At 28.8% G+C, this 15,287-nt stretch overlaps 1 protein-coding gene across 8 annotated transcripts in view; it reads left to right on the plus strand.

The window, feature by feature from the left end:
* LOC136971043 (ensconsin-like) overlaps positions 1-15,287 on the plus strand; it is a 44,286-nt gene that overhangs the window by 19,503 nt on the left and 9,496 nt on the right. For all 8 annotated transcript variants that reach the window (XM_067265534.1, XM_067265547.1, XM_067265555.1 and 5 more), the window contains exons 4-5: positions 4,436-4,516; positions 15,039-15,262. In XM_067265534.1, the coding sequence (XP_067121635.1) occupies positions 4,436-4,516; positions 15,039-15,262 (305 nt within the window). The remainder of the gene's footprint in view (positions 1-4,435; positions 4,517-15,038; positions 15,263-15,287) is intronic.

A 15,287-nucleotide genomic window follows, 5' to 3' on the forward strand; every position in this document is an offset into this window, starting at 1 on the left:
TGTATATCAAATATTCCGGCAGGCATTTCTTCAGTTTATCTCAAATTTTACAATCTGATGGAAAAACATACCTTATTTACTTCAATTTAAGATGCATTGTTTTTCCTTCAAGTTTTATTTAGTATTTCTGAAAATGGGGTGCATCTTAGATTTGATGCATTATGATATAATCAGCAACCTCTAGTGCCATGTTAAATAAAAGTAATTATGAAATCTGTATAAGATGTAATAAATAATTTTTTCTAATTGATGACATGTTGGTGATAGTTGGAGAAGAAATATACTCTGAGACTGCAGGACAGTAATTCGTCCAGGACCCTCTGGTCATCTATCGGGGTGTATAGAAGATGGACGAATGACCATGACCCTTATTGTTACAAAGTTTCTGCTTTTTGATCTCTGGTAAAAAAAAGGGTCCCCATGCATTGTTTGGAGGAGAATGAAAAGGAAAACGAATTGTCTTGGATCAAGTCCCTGGCAACAACACAACATGGATACCCTTCTTCTTTGGTCAAAGCTCTTGTGAAACAATATCTAAGTAAGGGGAACAGAACTATTCCACAAGAGGAACGAATGAAAGTTATCACATATAATGGAACGCTTTCTAATATATATAGAGAGAAATCTCCAGAACTACTAATGTACACTTAGCATATGGATGCACTCCAACAATTTTTTCACTTATCAGAAATGATAAAAACAATATACATGACTTCTACTCTCCAGTGGTTTATGCAGTACCTGTTTCCGACGACCAAATCAACCACTCATTATTATACATTGGAGCGACGGTGAGGGATCAGGGCATGAGGATGAAGCAGCATGAATATTCTATAAGAAAGAAGCTGTCAACTATGGTGTTAGCGACTTATGCAGGTAGTGATGACTTATGGGTTGAACTGCAGGACATAAAATTGTTACACAGGGTTTTAGATAGAGCACACCTTAAATACCTTGGAGGCAGTTGAAATCTATCGATCACTTAAAGAGAGAGTCGCTATTAATTTCAAGGAAACAGACACACTGTCTACAGCATGGTGCACCATTTTTGAACTAGATTCCTCCAACACAACTTTGCATTAAGGATAACTTAAATTATATTTGTTATTTATGTCATAATCATGTGAAGTTAATTGATTACTTACTTGTTTATTGTTTAAATAATATACATATTTTGAAATTATATCCTGAACATAACATATAAATTTTAAACGCAATGTATTCTAATTATGTGATCAGTTGGAACATGTAAAAAAAGCATTCAATTTTCGTTTTAGCCGTTTTGTTCTATAATGTTTTTACCTGATGATGTCTATTTTCATATAGACTAAAACGTTAGTAAAATTTTTTCTTTTCATAGTACTGGTGTTGGTTTTGTGCTGTGTTTATAGAATCCCAGTTTTGGAGAGATACTGAAGTTAGACATTTGTCCTTTACATTCATGCATTACTTACCATTCTGTGTTTTTAAATTTTAATAAAAGTATAAAAATTTGAAATTGGCTCATTCTTTCTAAATTACCCTGTATAATGTCATCTATCAGAAGAATTTATAACAACATATTTCTAACATCTAGAGACCAAACTGTCCACTTTTTATTAAACATTTAGTATTGTGTCTAGATCTAATACAATTAAAATACTCATTTAAAAATGGAGCATATATTATAATTATATTGTCAATAATATAAATTTTTATAATTTTATGGTATATTTCTAAATACAAATATTTCATAACATTATTCCAGGAATGATGGCTATACACCTCAGTTCACTGTTGCATCCACAAATTATAATAATCCACTTTATCACAATTTTTAAGAACATTATGTGACATGTAGAATGAGAGACACTGCATGAAATCTGGTACATAATATTTGTGTTAAATTTTCATTGTAAAATGTTAAATAATCCATTAAATGCCTCTTTTTTTATACATCAGCACGATTAAAGTTTTTTTTATTAACTAATAGAATATACCCTTAATGCTGATTATTCATTATTTAGTTAAATCAGTATTACTGTATCAATGGAAATATATTAGACTAATCATAATTTTAAAATTAATTTCAAACACCACAAGCATATCTTTCTGTCAGTTAATTTTAAATTGAAATTTGTTCTATTTAAGAAAATTGCAATAGTTTTCACTTGTATCACAAAACTTCCTGTAACTATTAATACAACTTGTTCTCTGAAAAAGAGTTAAAGTTGTATTAATTCAACTTGTAACAAATTCTAAACAATGTATAAATTTTATGTACAGAATTAAAAAAAATTATTTCTTGAATTAAACACAGCATTTAAATTAAGATAGATTTTTAAGTTTTTAATAATTATGTTTTTCGTATGTATGTGAAAAAGTACCACCAAAGTCTAGTGAAATAAGTGAGTGATTATTTTGAATTCAAGAACATTTTTAAAGATTTAAATAGTATTCAATGTTGGTTAGTTTTGGCTGAAAATAATTATATATTTTTCATTCTTTGTTGTATTTTCTAATTAAAGTTTATAATAAGCTTATTTTTTATCTGAAAAAAAGGAGTGTTATTAAAAAGGTTATATGGCTTTATATATCATTTTGTTATTTAATATTGAAAAATTACAGTTCTATTACATGGTGTTAAAATAAGAGAATTGATAAAATTGGCCTAAAGGAAGTTAACTGAAAAGTTCTCTATAATCAGTTATGATGCAATAAATAAAAATTATAGTTTAGAATTATGTTAAATTTGTTTGTTTATAATAACAATTTTAGATATTTTTGAATTATATGAAATTCTCTGCCATGTTTTCATTCACAAATGAAAGAATTAACATGAGAAGTCATGCAATTTTTTAATGTTTCTGCACTACTTATAATAATCAGAATAGCTAATAAAAAGTTTGTTGCAATTCAGAATATTTATAAATTTTTAAGCAGTCAGTATTAAAATATAGTTTATTCAGTAGTAACTATTTAACTAGTTAATCTCCTTTATAATTTTAACTGTATTTCAGAGCTAGAACTGTTAAATATTAATGAAATTTCAATTATTAAGGAGTTAAAAAGTTGCAAAATATTAGAATATTTTTATCTATGCACAAGTACAGTAGAGCATCGATTGTCCGACCCCCGATTAACCGACTTATCGGTTAACCGACCGCATTCTAGTTGGCAAATTCAAATGTCTGCTAGTGATGTGGTGCTACAATATTTGGTTATGTCTTGGCTACTTTAATATTATTTTTGTTAAATTTTTGCATGTTTTAGCTGGCAGCACTGGCTCGACCATGAAAGGGAGGCTAGTATTTAAACCAGGTCTAATACACTATACTAATAATGTATTTTTTCATACTTTTCGGTTATCCGACTTTTCAGTTATCCGACCAACCCCAGTCCCCAATTAAGTCGGATAATCAATGCTCTACTGTATTACTAAACAATAAAAATCCTATTTATTTTGAAATGATGTTGATCACTGTTACTGTTTATTCATCAAAAAATTAATTAAAACTATATTTATAATTTGATTAGTCATATTTCAGTTTAATGAATACATTAATTAAATGAAACATGTTTGAAATGTATATGTTAAATAAATTTTATCTTGCACCTGCTTATTTTTACATGAGGAATTTTGATAAATTTTTCTCCTAACTTGTGATTCAACATGTAAAAATACAAATTTAACCATTATTTTATTTTAAATTAGTAGTAAGTAGTTATTGTATGTATACATTGAGTTAATTTTTGTGTTTTGTGTGCTATTAGAATAGCAATTGATTATTAATTAAACATGATCAGTCCTTTAAATGAAAGTAGATATGAAAATGTGATCATATTTCACATATATGCTGTTCATGAGTCATTTTGGTTTTCTTTCCTAGTATAACAATTAAATATTAGATTTCAATATATTTAAAATAATTTTTATGCTTAAATGTATCAAGTTTATTGTAAAATTATAAATTTTATTATTACTTTTAGCTTTTAATTTTATTTATAAATCTTTAAACAAAAAAAAAAAAGATTGAAATTATTAATCAAAATTAGGTCATTGAAAGAGGGCATCCATAAATGATAATCTCTTAGAAATTCTAAATTTTAATTTAAGTTTTATTACATTACATCTAATACTATTACAGATTTTAAAATATTTTTATCATAGATATTTCATTTACTATGTTATCTTAGAATGACATTTATTAATATGTATATATATTTATATATATTGAATTAATGAATATATAATAATTTTGTAGATTCTGGAAAAGTATTATTATGTTGTGTTTATTAATTTATTTATTAATAAAAAAAAATAACTTATTGTATGTTCTAAAAATTATTCAGGCCAAATTCTGATTTGAATTATGAAATATCTTATTACATGAATAATCTAATTTTTATTTAATTACATTATTGTGATACTCTTCTAATTGATTTTAAATTTCAGATTCCTATTGGTTTGCTCATGGTGGTGGAAATGATCTTTCTTCGCCATTGGGAGATCATGCTAGTGATTCTGGTTTTTCAGGTATAATTTGATCAGTTCCTATATCTGTTTTTATTTATAATTGCTTTAATATTATTGAAGTTTCGTAACTTACAGTAGTTACATAAATATTTAAACTATTAATTACTTTGTTCTAATATATATATATATATATATAAGTAAATAATAGATATATAAAGACAGTATATTTACTATCTCTCCAAGTATATGTAAATGTAGTAAGAAAGATTTTATCAAAGTTGATAGAAGGATATGTTATTTGTTTTGATTAAAAATAGCTAATACTGGATTCCATTCAAAATACATATAATCAAATATGATGATATAACTTATTACAGAACAATTTTAAAAAAAATTAATAGATATGAATGAATAGATTTTTTTCTGAAATAATCTGTTACATCATTTTCTACATTGTATTATGATATATAGTAATACCTCGGTTTTTGTTGACTTCGGTTATCGTCGGTTTCAGTTTTTTGTCGATTTTTTTCATGAAAAGTTTGTCTCAGTTTTCGTCGATTGCCTTGGATTTTGTCGGCGTGCCCAAGTGACCTCACTTCTAATTTTGCAAAAACAAAGGGTGACCCACACATTTTCCTGCTCAGAGTGGCATTATTTCTCATTCTGTGAGCATTACCTCGTGACTGTCCACCACTGGCCAATGTTTCCATTCCTTGAACACTGGGAGTCTGGTTGTGGGTTTGCGCTTCGCCAGGACGGGCTGGTCACGTGGAGTTTTTTGGGTTTTATCCACATCTGTAACGCCTCAATAGGGGCCAGTTACCCCTTAAACGGATCTCTCAGAAGGCATTATTCTCCGCGATATGACCATCATAAACACATACAACTACCATTACATGACAATTATGTCACACTTTACCATGGGGCGATATAAGCTAGAAGCTCATGTCCAACTAACTTCTTCAAGACAAGATATTACTCCACACATCTAGCCAAACAATTCCACTGCTTTCCTTTAGATTAGTTTTTTATATTAATTTCTTATTGCGTTTTGTATTTAATGATATATTAATTCTCTATAAAATGTGTTTTTGGTATGTATTTTGGACTGTGTAGAATGAATTAATTGGATTTACATTGATTCATGTGGAAATAATTGCCTCGGATTTCGTCAATTGTTTTCGGACGAATTATCGATGAAAACCGAGGTATCACTGTATTTGCTACGATATTTTATCAGTTGTTTTTTAATGTCTTTACTGCATTAATATATATATATGTTAATTATTATTATAATTTTTTTACTTTTTGAAAATAGTTAAGAAAACTTTATTTGTATGTAAATAGAAAAATAATTATAAAACTTTATTTGCCTCTCTGTTTATTAAATAATATAAAAAGTTTTATGGCTTTCTTTCAGTAAAAAAGAAAGTAATATAAAAAAAATTGATTACAAAAACATAATATACATTTTAATTCTTATTAAATGACACAATAATATAAAAAGCAAAAGAATGTTTGATATTTTAGACATTAGTTTTGAGTGTAATGTTTTGCTAAATAATGAAGTATTTTAACATACTTAGATTTACATTTATGGTTTTCCTTTTTAAATACAAGGAAAAATAATTTATTTCTTTAAGGAAGCCAAAATTGGAATTTATTTAAAACATTTTGACCTAATATTTAGTCAGTTTCAGCCAATAAATTCAAATTTCAGTTTCCTTGTATTAAAATATGGTTCCAAGGTTTATTCAATAAGCACATTTTTTAGATGGTTTTTTATTTCATATTATAGATCATGATTTTTTTTACATTGGTTAGTAATGTAAAATTATTGTATAGTATTGGATTATCTGCTTATTAGAACAAACTACCTTTTTCAAATAATATGTAAATAAGTATACAAGTACTGTACAATATAAATATATAAAAAATATTTATTTTATAAGAACCAATTATTTGTAAAATTATTTTTTTATAAAAATAAAAGAAGCTACAAATATCAATTAAAAAATGTTTTGAATTTGAAATTATATTGTAATAAATTGGTATGCAACTTTTATTTTATAATTAAGAATTCTGAGAAAGTAGCTTAATGATAATTGGTTAATTCTGAATGATGATAACTTTAACTACTATAAAATACAAGTAATTTTACCTGCCAAATAATAATAGAAATAGGTAAGCCTACGCAACTATCAATTGGTATTACATAAAAAGATTTCATTTGCAAGTACTAATTTAATTACTAATATTAATTTGCATCTGTAATTTATATTAATTTTTAAATATTCTTATTATTTTTATCTCTATCAAATAATGTACCCTGAGATAACGTACCCTATATCCGATGTGTGACGAAAAAAAAGAAAAAAGTTCACCTCAAACGTTTTCAAATTGCACTGAGTTCTTCAGGCGTTAAACGGAATTCCTGATGAAACGTATAACATTTTGGATTCGGATTATAAAATTTGAAAAACGTTCGAATCCATTACACAAGCAGTGCTTGTGTATTCGTAAGGCTGACAGATCTTGACTTTTAAAGATCGGCGTCCATCAACGCCTGCCAGGCTACCAACAAAACCATCTCTTCTGTATAATTGATGCACGTGGCGTTGAGCCTCTATTTATATATGTGAATGGCCTCTAGCCATTTTAGGTGTTCAGTGTGGGATGAAGTGTGGATGAGCTTCACTTGGTTGAAGGCCACCATGATGTCAGGATTGGCGGCATTTGTGGTGAGAGCGATGGTATTTCTCGCATGTTGTATGTCTGCTATGTGCTCCTGTAGTCTGACTTCCAAGGAGTGTTTAGTTGAACCAATGTAAATGAGGTCTGTATCAAATCTGTTGTCCCTGATGGGGATACTGTACATGCCAAGGAGTCTGTTCTGATTGGGGGGTCTTTCCCATTGTGGAGGATGTCAAAGATAGTAGGACATCTCCTGAATGTGATCTGAACACTGCATTTCTTGGCGATCTCAGTACACAGTGTTTTTATGTATGGATTAAACATGATAGGATCCATTCTACGTCAGGATGGTTGTTGCTCCACATGTCAGCTGTGTCAGTGCGTTGCGAGCATGTGTGATGATAGCGTTCAATCAATTTATGGGTAGGCTTCGGGTACCTATGTGCGGAAGTAACACACTGTATAAGCATTAGTTCAGCGGCAAGAGTACCCCAAGTCTGAATCTAGATATTGGAAAACTAGTAGGAAGAAAACGCTGGCAAGTTTCCGGTAAAAACAATTAATTTTAGTTTTATAAATATGTACATTAACTAAAATAAATGTTATAAAAAAGCAATATTATAGCAATTATATATTACATAGTTGAATTCACTGAACTACATAATGTGTTTTAATTGCCCTATATATATTCCTGCATTCTCACTTCAAATTATAATTTTAAGAAAATTTGTAATTGTGATGTGACATGCCTGAATCTTACCAGTCGCATTAAATGGCCTGTTGTTTAGATGAGTTTGATGCACCTGAGTTAGTAGATAGCAACTTAGATCTGTTTGCTTAACTTCAGTAAGATCATGTTTATTTTTAACATGTCACATCGTATTGCACCATGTCATTCAAAATGATTATATGATCCAATAGTCACATAATTCACTTTTGCTGAAAGCTTTATTATAGAACTGTTGTAACTTTTTAAAATATTTGTATATAACACTAAATAATAATTGATATATACAATACATACTTAATACTTAGAATATATAGGCAAAGGTTTTTCTATATTTTCAAGTTTCTGATTTCATAGTTTTTCAATAATTACTATTTTATTGAGAGAGATAATTGCGCATCTTAAAAATCTGAAATCTCCAGTAATGAACTTAAACATTTTTAAAATTAAATAGATTAAAGATCATCTTTAGGCCTCTTTAACTGAAGATAATAAATAACAATAGTTTATAGTCTGTTTTATATTTTATATTATAGTTAAATTGCCATTATAATAGAATAAAAGTCTCATTTTAAGAAAACAATGTTTGATAATTTTTTAAAACTGTATTCAGAAAATAATTTCTAAATAAATTCTGTCTCTTAAAATAATGCTGTTTGATTTTGTTGATTATGATTTCTTTTGCCTGCCATCATCATCATCAGTGACAGAATAAACTGCTGGATAAAGTTTTCTTCGCCTGTTTTATTATCTTATGTAATTACTTTGGGCCATGTGGCTGTAGAGATTTTCTTATTTTTGAATGCCATCACATTATCTTAACAATAGTCTTTGCTTTTTATTCTGCTTATAAAAGTTATAATATTTAATATTTTAGTAAAATATAAATTTTTTAAACAAAATCCTGTTATATTGGTTTATTTGCATTACTATTAAATTTTGTTTTGATGTTGCAAAATGAATTGCATTTATGAAATTATGTATTACTTTTTATTTCTTTATTCCATTGCTGTTTTGTTTTGATATATACATGATGAACAGTTAACACTCATATGAATACAAAATTCATTATATATATATAACAAAATTTGTTATAATTGAAGACAAACATTTCCATATTCTATTTCTAATTATTTAACATTCTGATAATTATCTGTTAAGTAGAGTGAAAATATTTGATTTTTAATAAAACATTGCTGTTCATGGTATTTTGTTTGCTTAATGGTTAAAAAAAAGCAGTATATGCATTGAATTGTGTTTATATTTATTTATATTTATGTAAAAGAAAATGATATAGCATAATTTTATTCTGTAAATATTTATCTTTAAAATTAAATGAATTACAATTATTTCATATTATCATGTTTAATGCATAAGTTGTTTAATAGAGAAGCTGGTATCATGTGGCCAGGTAACTTTTGAATTGAAATTTGGTTTCTGTGGGTTTATAAGTTCAGAGATCATATTTTTTAAATTGATTCTTATAATAACAAGACAGTTTCAAACAAAAAATAAAATATGATTAGATAAAACTTAAATTAAAAAAAATTACTACACTAGTTGGACTATATGTATTTAAAGTTTAAATTCATAATTGCAGTACATATTTAAAAAGAATTGATAGAGATATTCTTAACTCTAGTGTTTTTGTGAAAAATTCTGTTTAATGCTTTATTACTTGTGATCATTTGATTGCTTTATAACAAAGTTTAAATGATTACATTATTTCTTTGTTGAGAATATAAAAAGATCATTAAACATTAAAATAATCTCCTTTCCAAATCATTGAATATCAAATTTAACTTATAAAAACATACAAAAGTTTCATCAAAGGCTTATTATATTTTTCTTTTGCTAATCAGATAAGCTTTTACTGTAAATATTTTTAAATGTATGCTGATTGATTTTTTCTTTAGAATGTTATAAATTAAAAAGATGTTTAATACTTCAAAGGTAAATGAATGAATAGTAACAATTTTTGTCTGTCTGTACTATCTCTGCTCATAAGGTTAATAACCTTTTTATGAAGACCCTCTTGTTAAATTTGCATAGCTACTACAGTCAAATCCCTCTATAGTGGTATTTAGCAGAACAAGAAAAAAATATTGTTGTAGAAAGCTTTATTGTTATAATGAGTTTAAAAAGTATCCCCTTCCTCATTTAGCATTGTCTGACTATAAATAGGGTTGTTCCTACAAAATTACACAATGTTAGAACAGAAAAATATGTAGTATTATTAGTTTCCTCTAGTATGAGATTTAAATGATTTTATTGTGGTGTTTTTTGCAATAGAATCATTTAAATCTCAAACTAGAGAAAACTAATAATACTACATTGCATGATTTTATTCAATTTAGATTTTATTGTCTAATGTGTTATGTTAAACATTAAAATCTAAAATCAATCAGAACCTGAATCTTCTTAGGCAAAAATGAACTAAGTAAAACAAAGTAAAAACTAAACTAATAATAAAATATAATTTAATAAGGAGAATGAAATTATTAAAATGATTACAAAAAGCAATCCTCAATAGCAAGGTATACTTCTGCACCTTCTAAGAGAACTATATTTTGTTAAGTGAATTTAACATAACAAAGTTTCACTAGAAATTATATAGAGATGTCTAAGTTACAGTAATTCTAAAAGTATAACAGATTTTGTTATACAGTGGTACCTTGACTTAAGAGTGTCCCAACTTATGAGTTTTTCAAGATACAAGCTGTGTCTTGGCTGATTTTTTGCTTTGAGTTGAGAGCTAAAATTCAGGTTACAAGCCAGCTTCAGATATCCCACCACTGGTTGATGCAGTGAATGCCACAGTGAACCATAGATTAAGAAAAAGAAGACGGAAAACTGTCATAATTTTGTCATCTTCATTACTCTTCCAATGTCTGACAGGCTAGCTTATAAGAAAATGTGTGATGGAGTCATGTAGCATTAGTTCATCTCCATGTTGTGTGTGGCGCCACTGTTTCTCATTTCTCAAATTTTCCATCTTTTCTTTTCTTTATCTATGCAGCAAATGCCGCAACATCCTCAAAACCAGTTTATTGCAGTACATTCTATTGTGTTTTATACAATATTTGTTATATATAAGCATATTTTTCTTATTTAAAAACATGTAACAAAAAAATTGCAGTGTTTTGGGGGAGTTTGAAACAGATTAATAGCATTTCAATTCATTTCAATGGGGAAAATTGATTTGACTTACGAATTCTGTCGTGGAACAAATTAAACTGTTTAAGTCAAGGTACCACTGTAATTATTTTTACCTATTAAGGTCAAAATCTGCAAAAATTTCAGTTTTGACTGCAATGTATGGTTTACTATAATTTATAATTTTTTGAAAAACTAAAAATGCTTAAAAAGTACTAAATTGTTCTAGAAAAAATTAAAACTGGTTTCTTTCCTCTTTAATGTTTAATGTTATGCGAGAATTTTGCTATACATCCACAAGAACCGAATTATCGGGCTAGAGTCGGCTATAATAAATAAATAATTAGTAAGACAATTTGGCACTAGAGCTTGGCGTTAGGCGCCATCTCTTACTAAACTTAATAATTATAATTAAATTAAATAAATAATTTTAATAATTTGGAACTGGAGGAAAAGAAATCGGCCCGAAGCGGGACTCGAACCCGCAACTTCTGCTATCCGTGCAGACACGTTACCAGTTACACTACCCGGACCTTCAGTCCGATCGCCTCCTCCAGTATATATAAGCTAACATGACGACCATCGACGGCCATTACAATGCCGGCTGGGGACACATCAAGTGCCCACGTCCTCCCAAGGCACTCAACCGGCCATCGCAACCCCAGCAAGGCGCATAGATATATAGCTCTTGTGGATGTATAGCTTTGTAACGGGTTAGTCGTTGTTTGTTTATATCTATGCGCCTTGCCGGAGTTGCGATGGCCGGTTGAGTGCCTTGGGAGGACGTGGGCACTTGATGTGTCCCCAGCCGGCATTGTAATGGCCGTCGATGGTCGTCATGTTAGCTTATATATACTGGAGGAGGCGATCGGACTGAAGGTCCGGGTAGCGTAACTGGTAACGTGTCTGCACGGATAGCAGAAGTTGCGGGTTCGAGTCCCGCTTCGGGCCGATTTCTTTTCCTCCAGTTCCAAATTATTAAAATTATTTATTTAATTTAATTATAATTATTAAGTTTAGTAAGAGATGGCGCCTAACGCCAAGCTCTAGTGCCAAATTGTCTTACTAATTATTTATTTATTATAGTCGACTCTAGCCCGATAATTCGGCTCTTGTGGATGTATAGCTTTGTAACGGGTTAGTCGTTGTTTGAGAATTTTGCTCAAAGGATAACATTTCAGCTAAACAAAGCAAAAAATAATGATAAATTTTAAGTGCTAAACAAAAAATTTTAGATACTAAAATGTCCAGAACACAATCTAAATTTGGAAACCTGCTCATATTTTATGATGCCTGCTGACTGCAGGTAATATTTGTGATGAATCACTATACCTTAAGAAAATACCACATTTTGATTTCAAGAACAAGCTATACTGTACAATTAATAAAAATATAATTTAATTTATTATATTATTATTATTATTATATGGAATGGTAATAATCAACAAATTTTTCAGGGTGTCAAGTTTTATAAACTTATGTAAATAAATTTATAATTATAAAAGTGTTTAAAAAATTAACAATAAATTAATGCAGAATTTTTATTATTTTTGGAACAACAGAAAGATTATAATAGCATGTGATCACTTTGTTGTAATCTTTCAGTAAAGGCTTTCTTACAAAGACATACAACATAAATTTATTTTCTTATTCCTCTAAGTCCTGTTCAAAAAGCTGAATGTATTGAAATTTCAGATAGATTTAACATGTACTGTTATCTCATCTCAGCTATTTGAAATGCTGAGCTGAAGTCTTGACAGGCAAGTTGCAAACTAAACTGTGAATTTGGATCAGAACTGATCTGGAGTGTTGCAGCAAAACCCAATTTTTGAAATTAAATTGCATCTGTAATAATAACAGATACACAGTATGTTGGATTGTTTTCATTTATCTGTTGTTGAAATGAGAGAATTGAAATAAAAACTACTTGAGCATTAAACAATTAAATTACAGACAATTTTTAGTTTAAGAGAATTATTAAAAGTAACAAAGGGTAATCTTTTAAATTACTGCAATACAAATAACAATTTAAAAAAGGAAATTCCTTTTTTACGATGTTAAATCTGAAAAAGCAGTGGTATAAGTTACATGCCCAACTAATCTTCTTACAAATAACAATTATTTTAAGCAAAATATGTATAGGAGGAGATTACTAATAATTTGAAGTGGATGGGACCAAGACTACCTCAAATTACAAAAATTTAGAATATAAATTGGACATGAACTAAGCTGTGAGTCAGTCTGCAATTCTGGACTCAAACTGAATTGACTATCAAAATTTTGAATTGTAGCTTATCTCATTTGGTATAACCAGTGGCGATATTCAGTGGGTTCGCACAGGTTCGGCCGAACCTGTTGTTAAAATTTTCAGTTTTCCGAACCTTGTTAAACACACGGAACATTTCTCAGTGGTTTTGTTTTTTTTTTTAATATATTAAAATATGCGTATTATACTCTGTAATACTACTAAACTAGAGCCTTTATATCCCGTTCGCACCGAGCATTTCAATCTAGATTGTGAGCATGGTCGGGGACTATACCTTGGTGCGATCTCTCGACCGAAACGAGGTTTAATCGTGATCGATTCAAGAAAGTTCTTGAAACTAGATCCAGTCATAAGAGATCCCACAATCCCATACGCGCAAGATAATACAAGATGGCTGTGGAACACGTGGCGGGCTATGCACAGCGAAATAAAAAGGATATTGTATTACGAGAGATGATGACATCTGTCTACTATGAGTAGTGCCATTCGAGGTGAAAAATTTCTCTGCCCAAAAAAAAAAAAAGGTTGACAGCACTAATACACTATTGTTACCTGGTCTTCGCCCAGGGCTCATTACGTTCCAAATACGCCACTGATTATTAGATATATCGCAAGAAAAGGTATTGTATTTATTTCTAGCCAAAACTTCCATTTCGTTTGTCGGTAATTGTCAGAGAAAAATTTTCTGCTAGCGAACCCTTTGTTAACTATTTTGAATATCATCACTGGGTATAACTCTGTTACAGTAGGAACTTGGGTGTATAGTTATATGATTTGAGCATATGTGCAGGAGGAGTACAGCTGCAGCAGTTAAATATGATAGCTTGCAAAATTCATCTTATACAAAAGTCCAGAATGTTATATAGTTATACATAGTTATTGAAAATGTCCAAATATTTGAATCTCTATATACATTGGTCAGGAAATTCTAAGTCAGCTGCATTGTAATTACAATGCAGCTGACTTAGAATTTCCTGACCAATTGTATATATTCATATATTCTGAAATTTGAGAGTCATCAATTTTCATTTGGCCCATCAGTGGCAGAGTGGATAAAAATCACTAAACATTGGTAGCTGGTTCTAGGTTTGTGCCTGACCAATGGGCTGGCCATGTGGAATTTTCTAGGTTTTCTTCACATGTTTAACAACTTAAGGATCACTTCCTCACATCAAATCCTTCTGAAAGGCTCTTTGGCAGATGATGTTGCATTGCCTTATCCCATCGAGTAAACAATTTTCATTTGTTTAAAGTTACTTTGCTATTAACAACTAGCATTTTATTAATTATCAAAATTACTTTCATTACTTGAATAAACTATTTAAAACTGAGTTAATAATAGTGATATACTTATATTTTTTAGTTATCTTAAACTCATTAGTATGAAAAAATAAAAATATTAAAATTGCATTATCTTAGAGATTAAAAACATTTATTAGTATATTCTGTTGTGTAAATTTTAAAGCCATAAACTATTTCTTTGCTACATTTTATTTAGTAAGTAAATTTTAATATTATATTATTCTAAAAATGAGAATAAAAATTACGTAATAATTAATATATATAAATAAAATGTAGTTCTTGTTATAAAGTGATAATCTAGATATATATATATATTTTTTAATTTTTTTTATCAAAGCTGTTATGATGACCAGCTCTTGTGCAGTTCATTACATTTTATTATTATTATTTCTTATAAAATGTTAATTGATACAAAATTTTTAAATTGTAAACAGAAGGAAAAGATTCTTCTCCTTCAACTTTGCAGAGAGAGAGGAAAGATGATCTTTCTAAAAGAAGAGAACGTGAGAAGGATTTAAATGGCTATGAAGCTTTGAGAAGTCCTCAGAAGTCAAAATTACACATTAACAATTTAGATAGAAGTCAAAATATTGATTATGTTAATCAAAAGAAGCAAATGATTGAAGAAAGAAAAGGTTATATTTGGGATACAGAAAGAGTATGGATTTGTAAAAAAAATATAT

This window comes from Centruroides vittatus, unplaced genomic scaffold (genome assembly GCF_030686945.1).
Source record: "Centruroides vittatus isolate TY-2023 unplaced genomic scaffold, ASM3068694v2 contig_1050, whole genome shotgun sequence".
Classification (NCBI taxonomy): Eukaryota; Metazoa; Arthropoda; class Arachnida; order Scorpiones; family Buthidae; genus Centruroides; species Centruroides vittatus.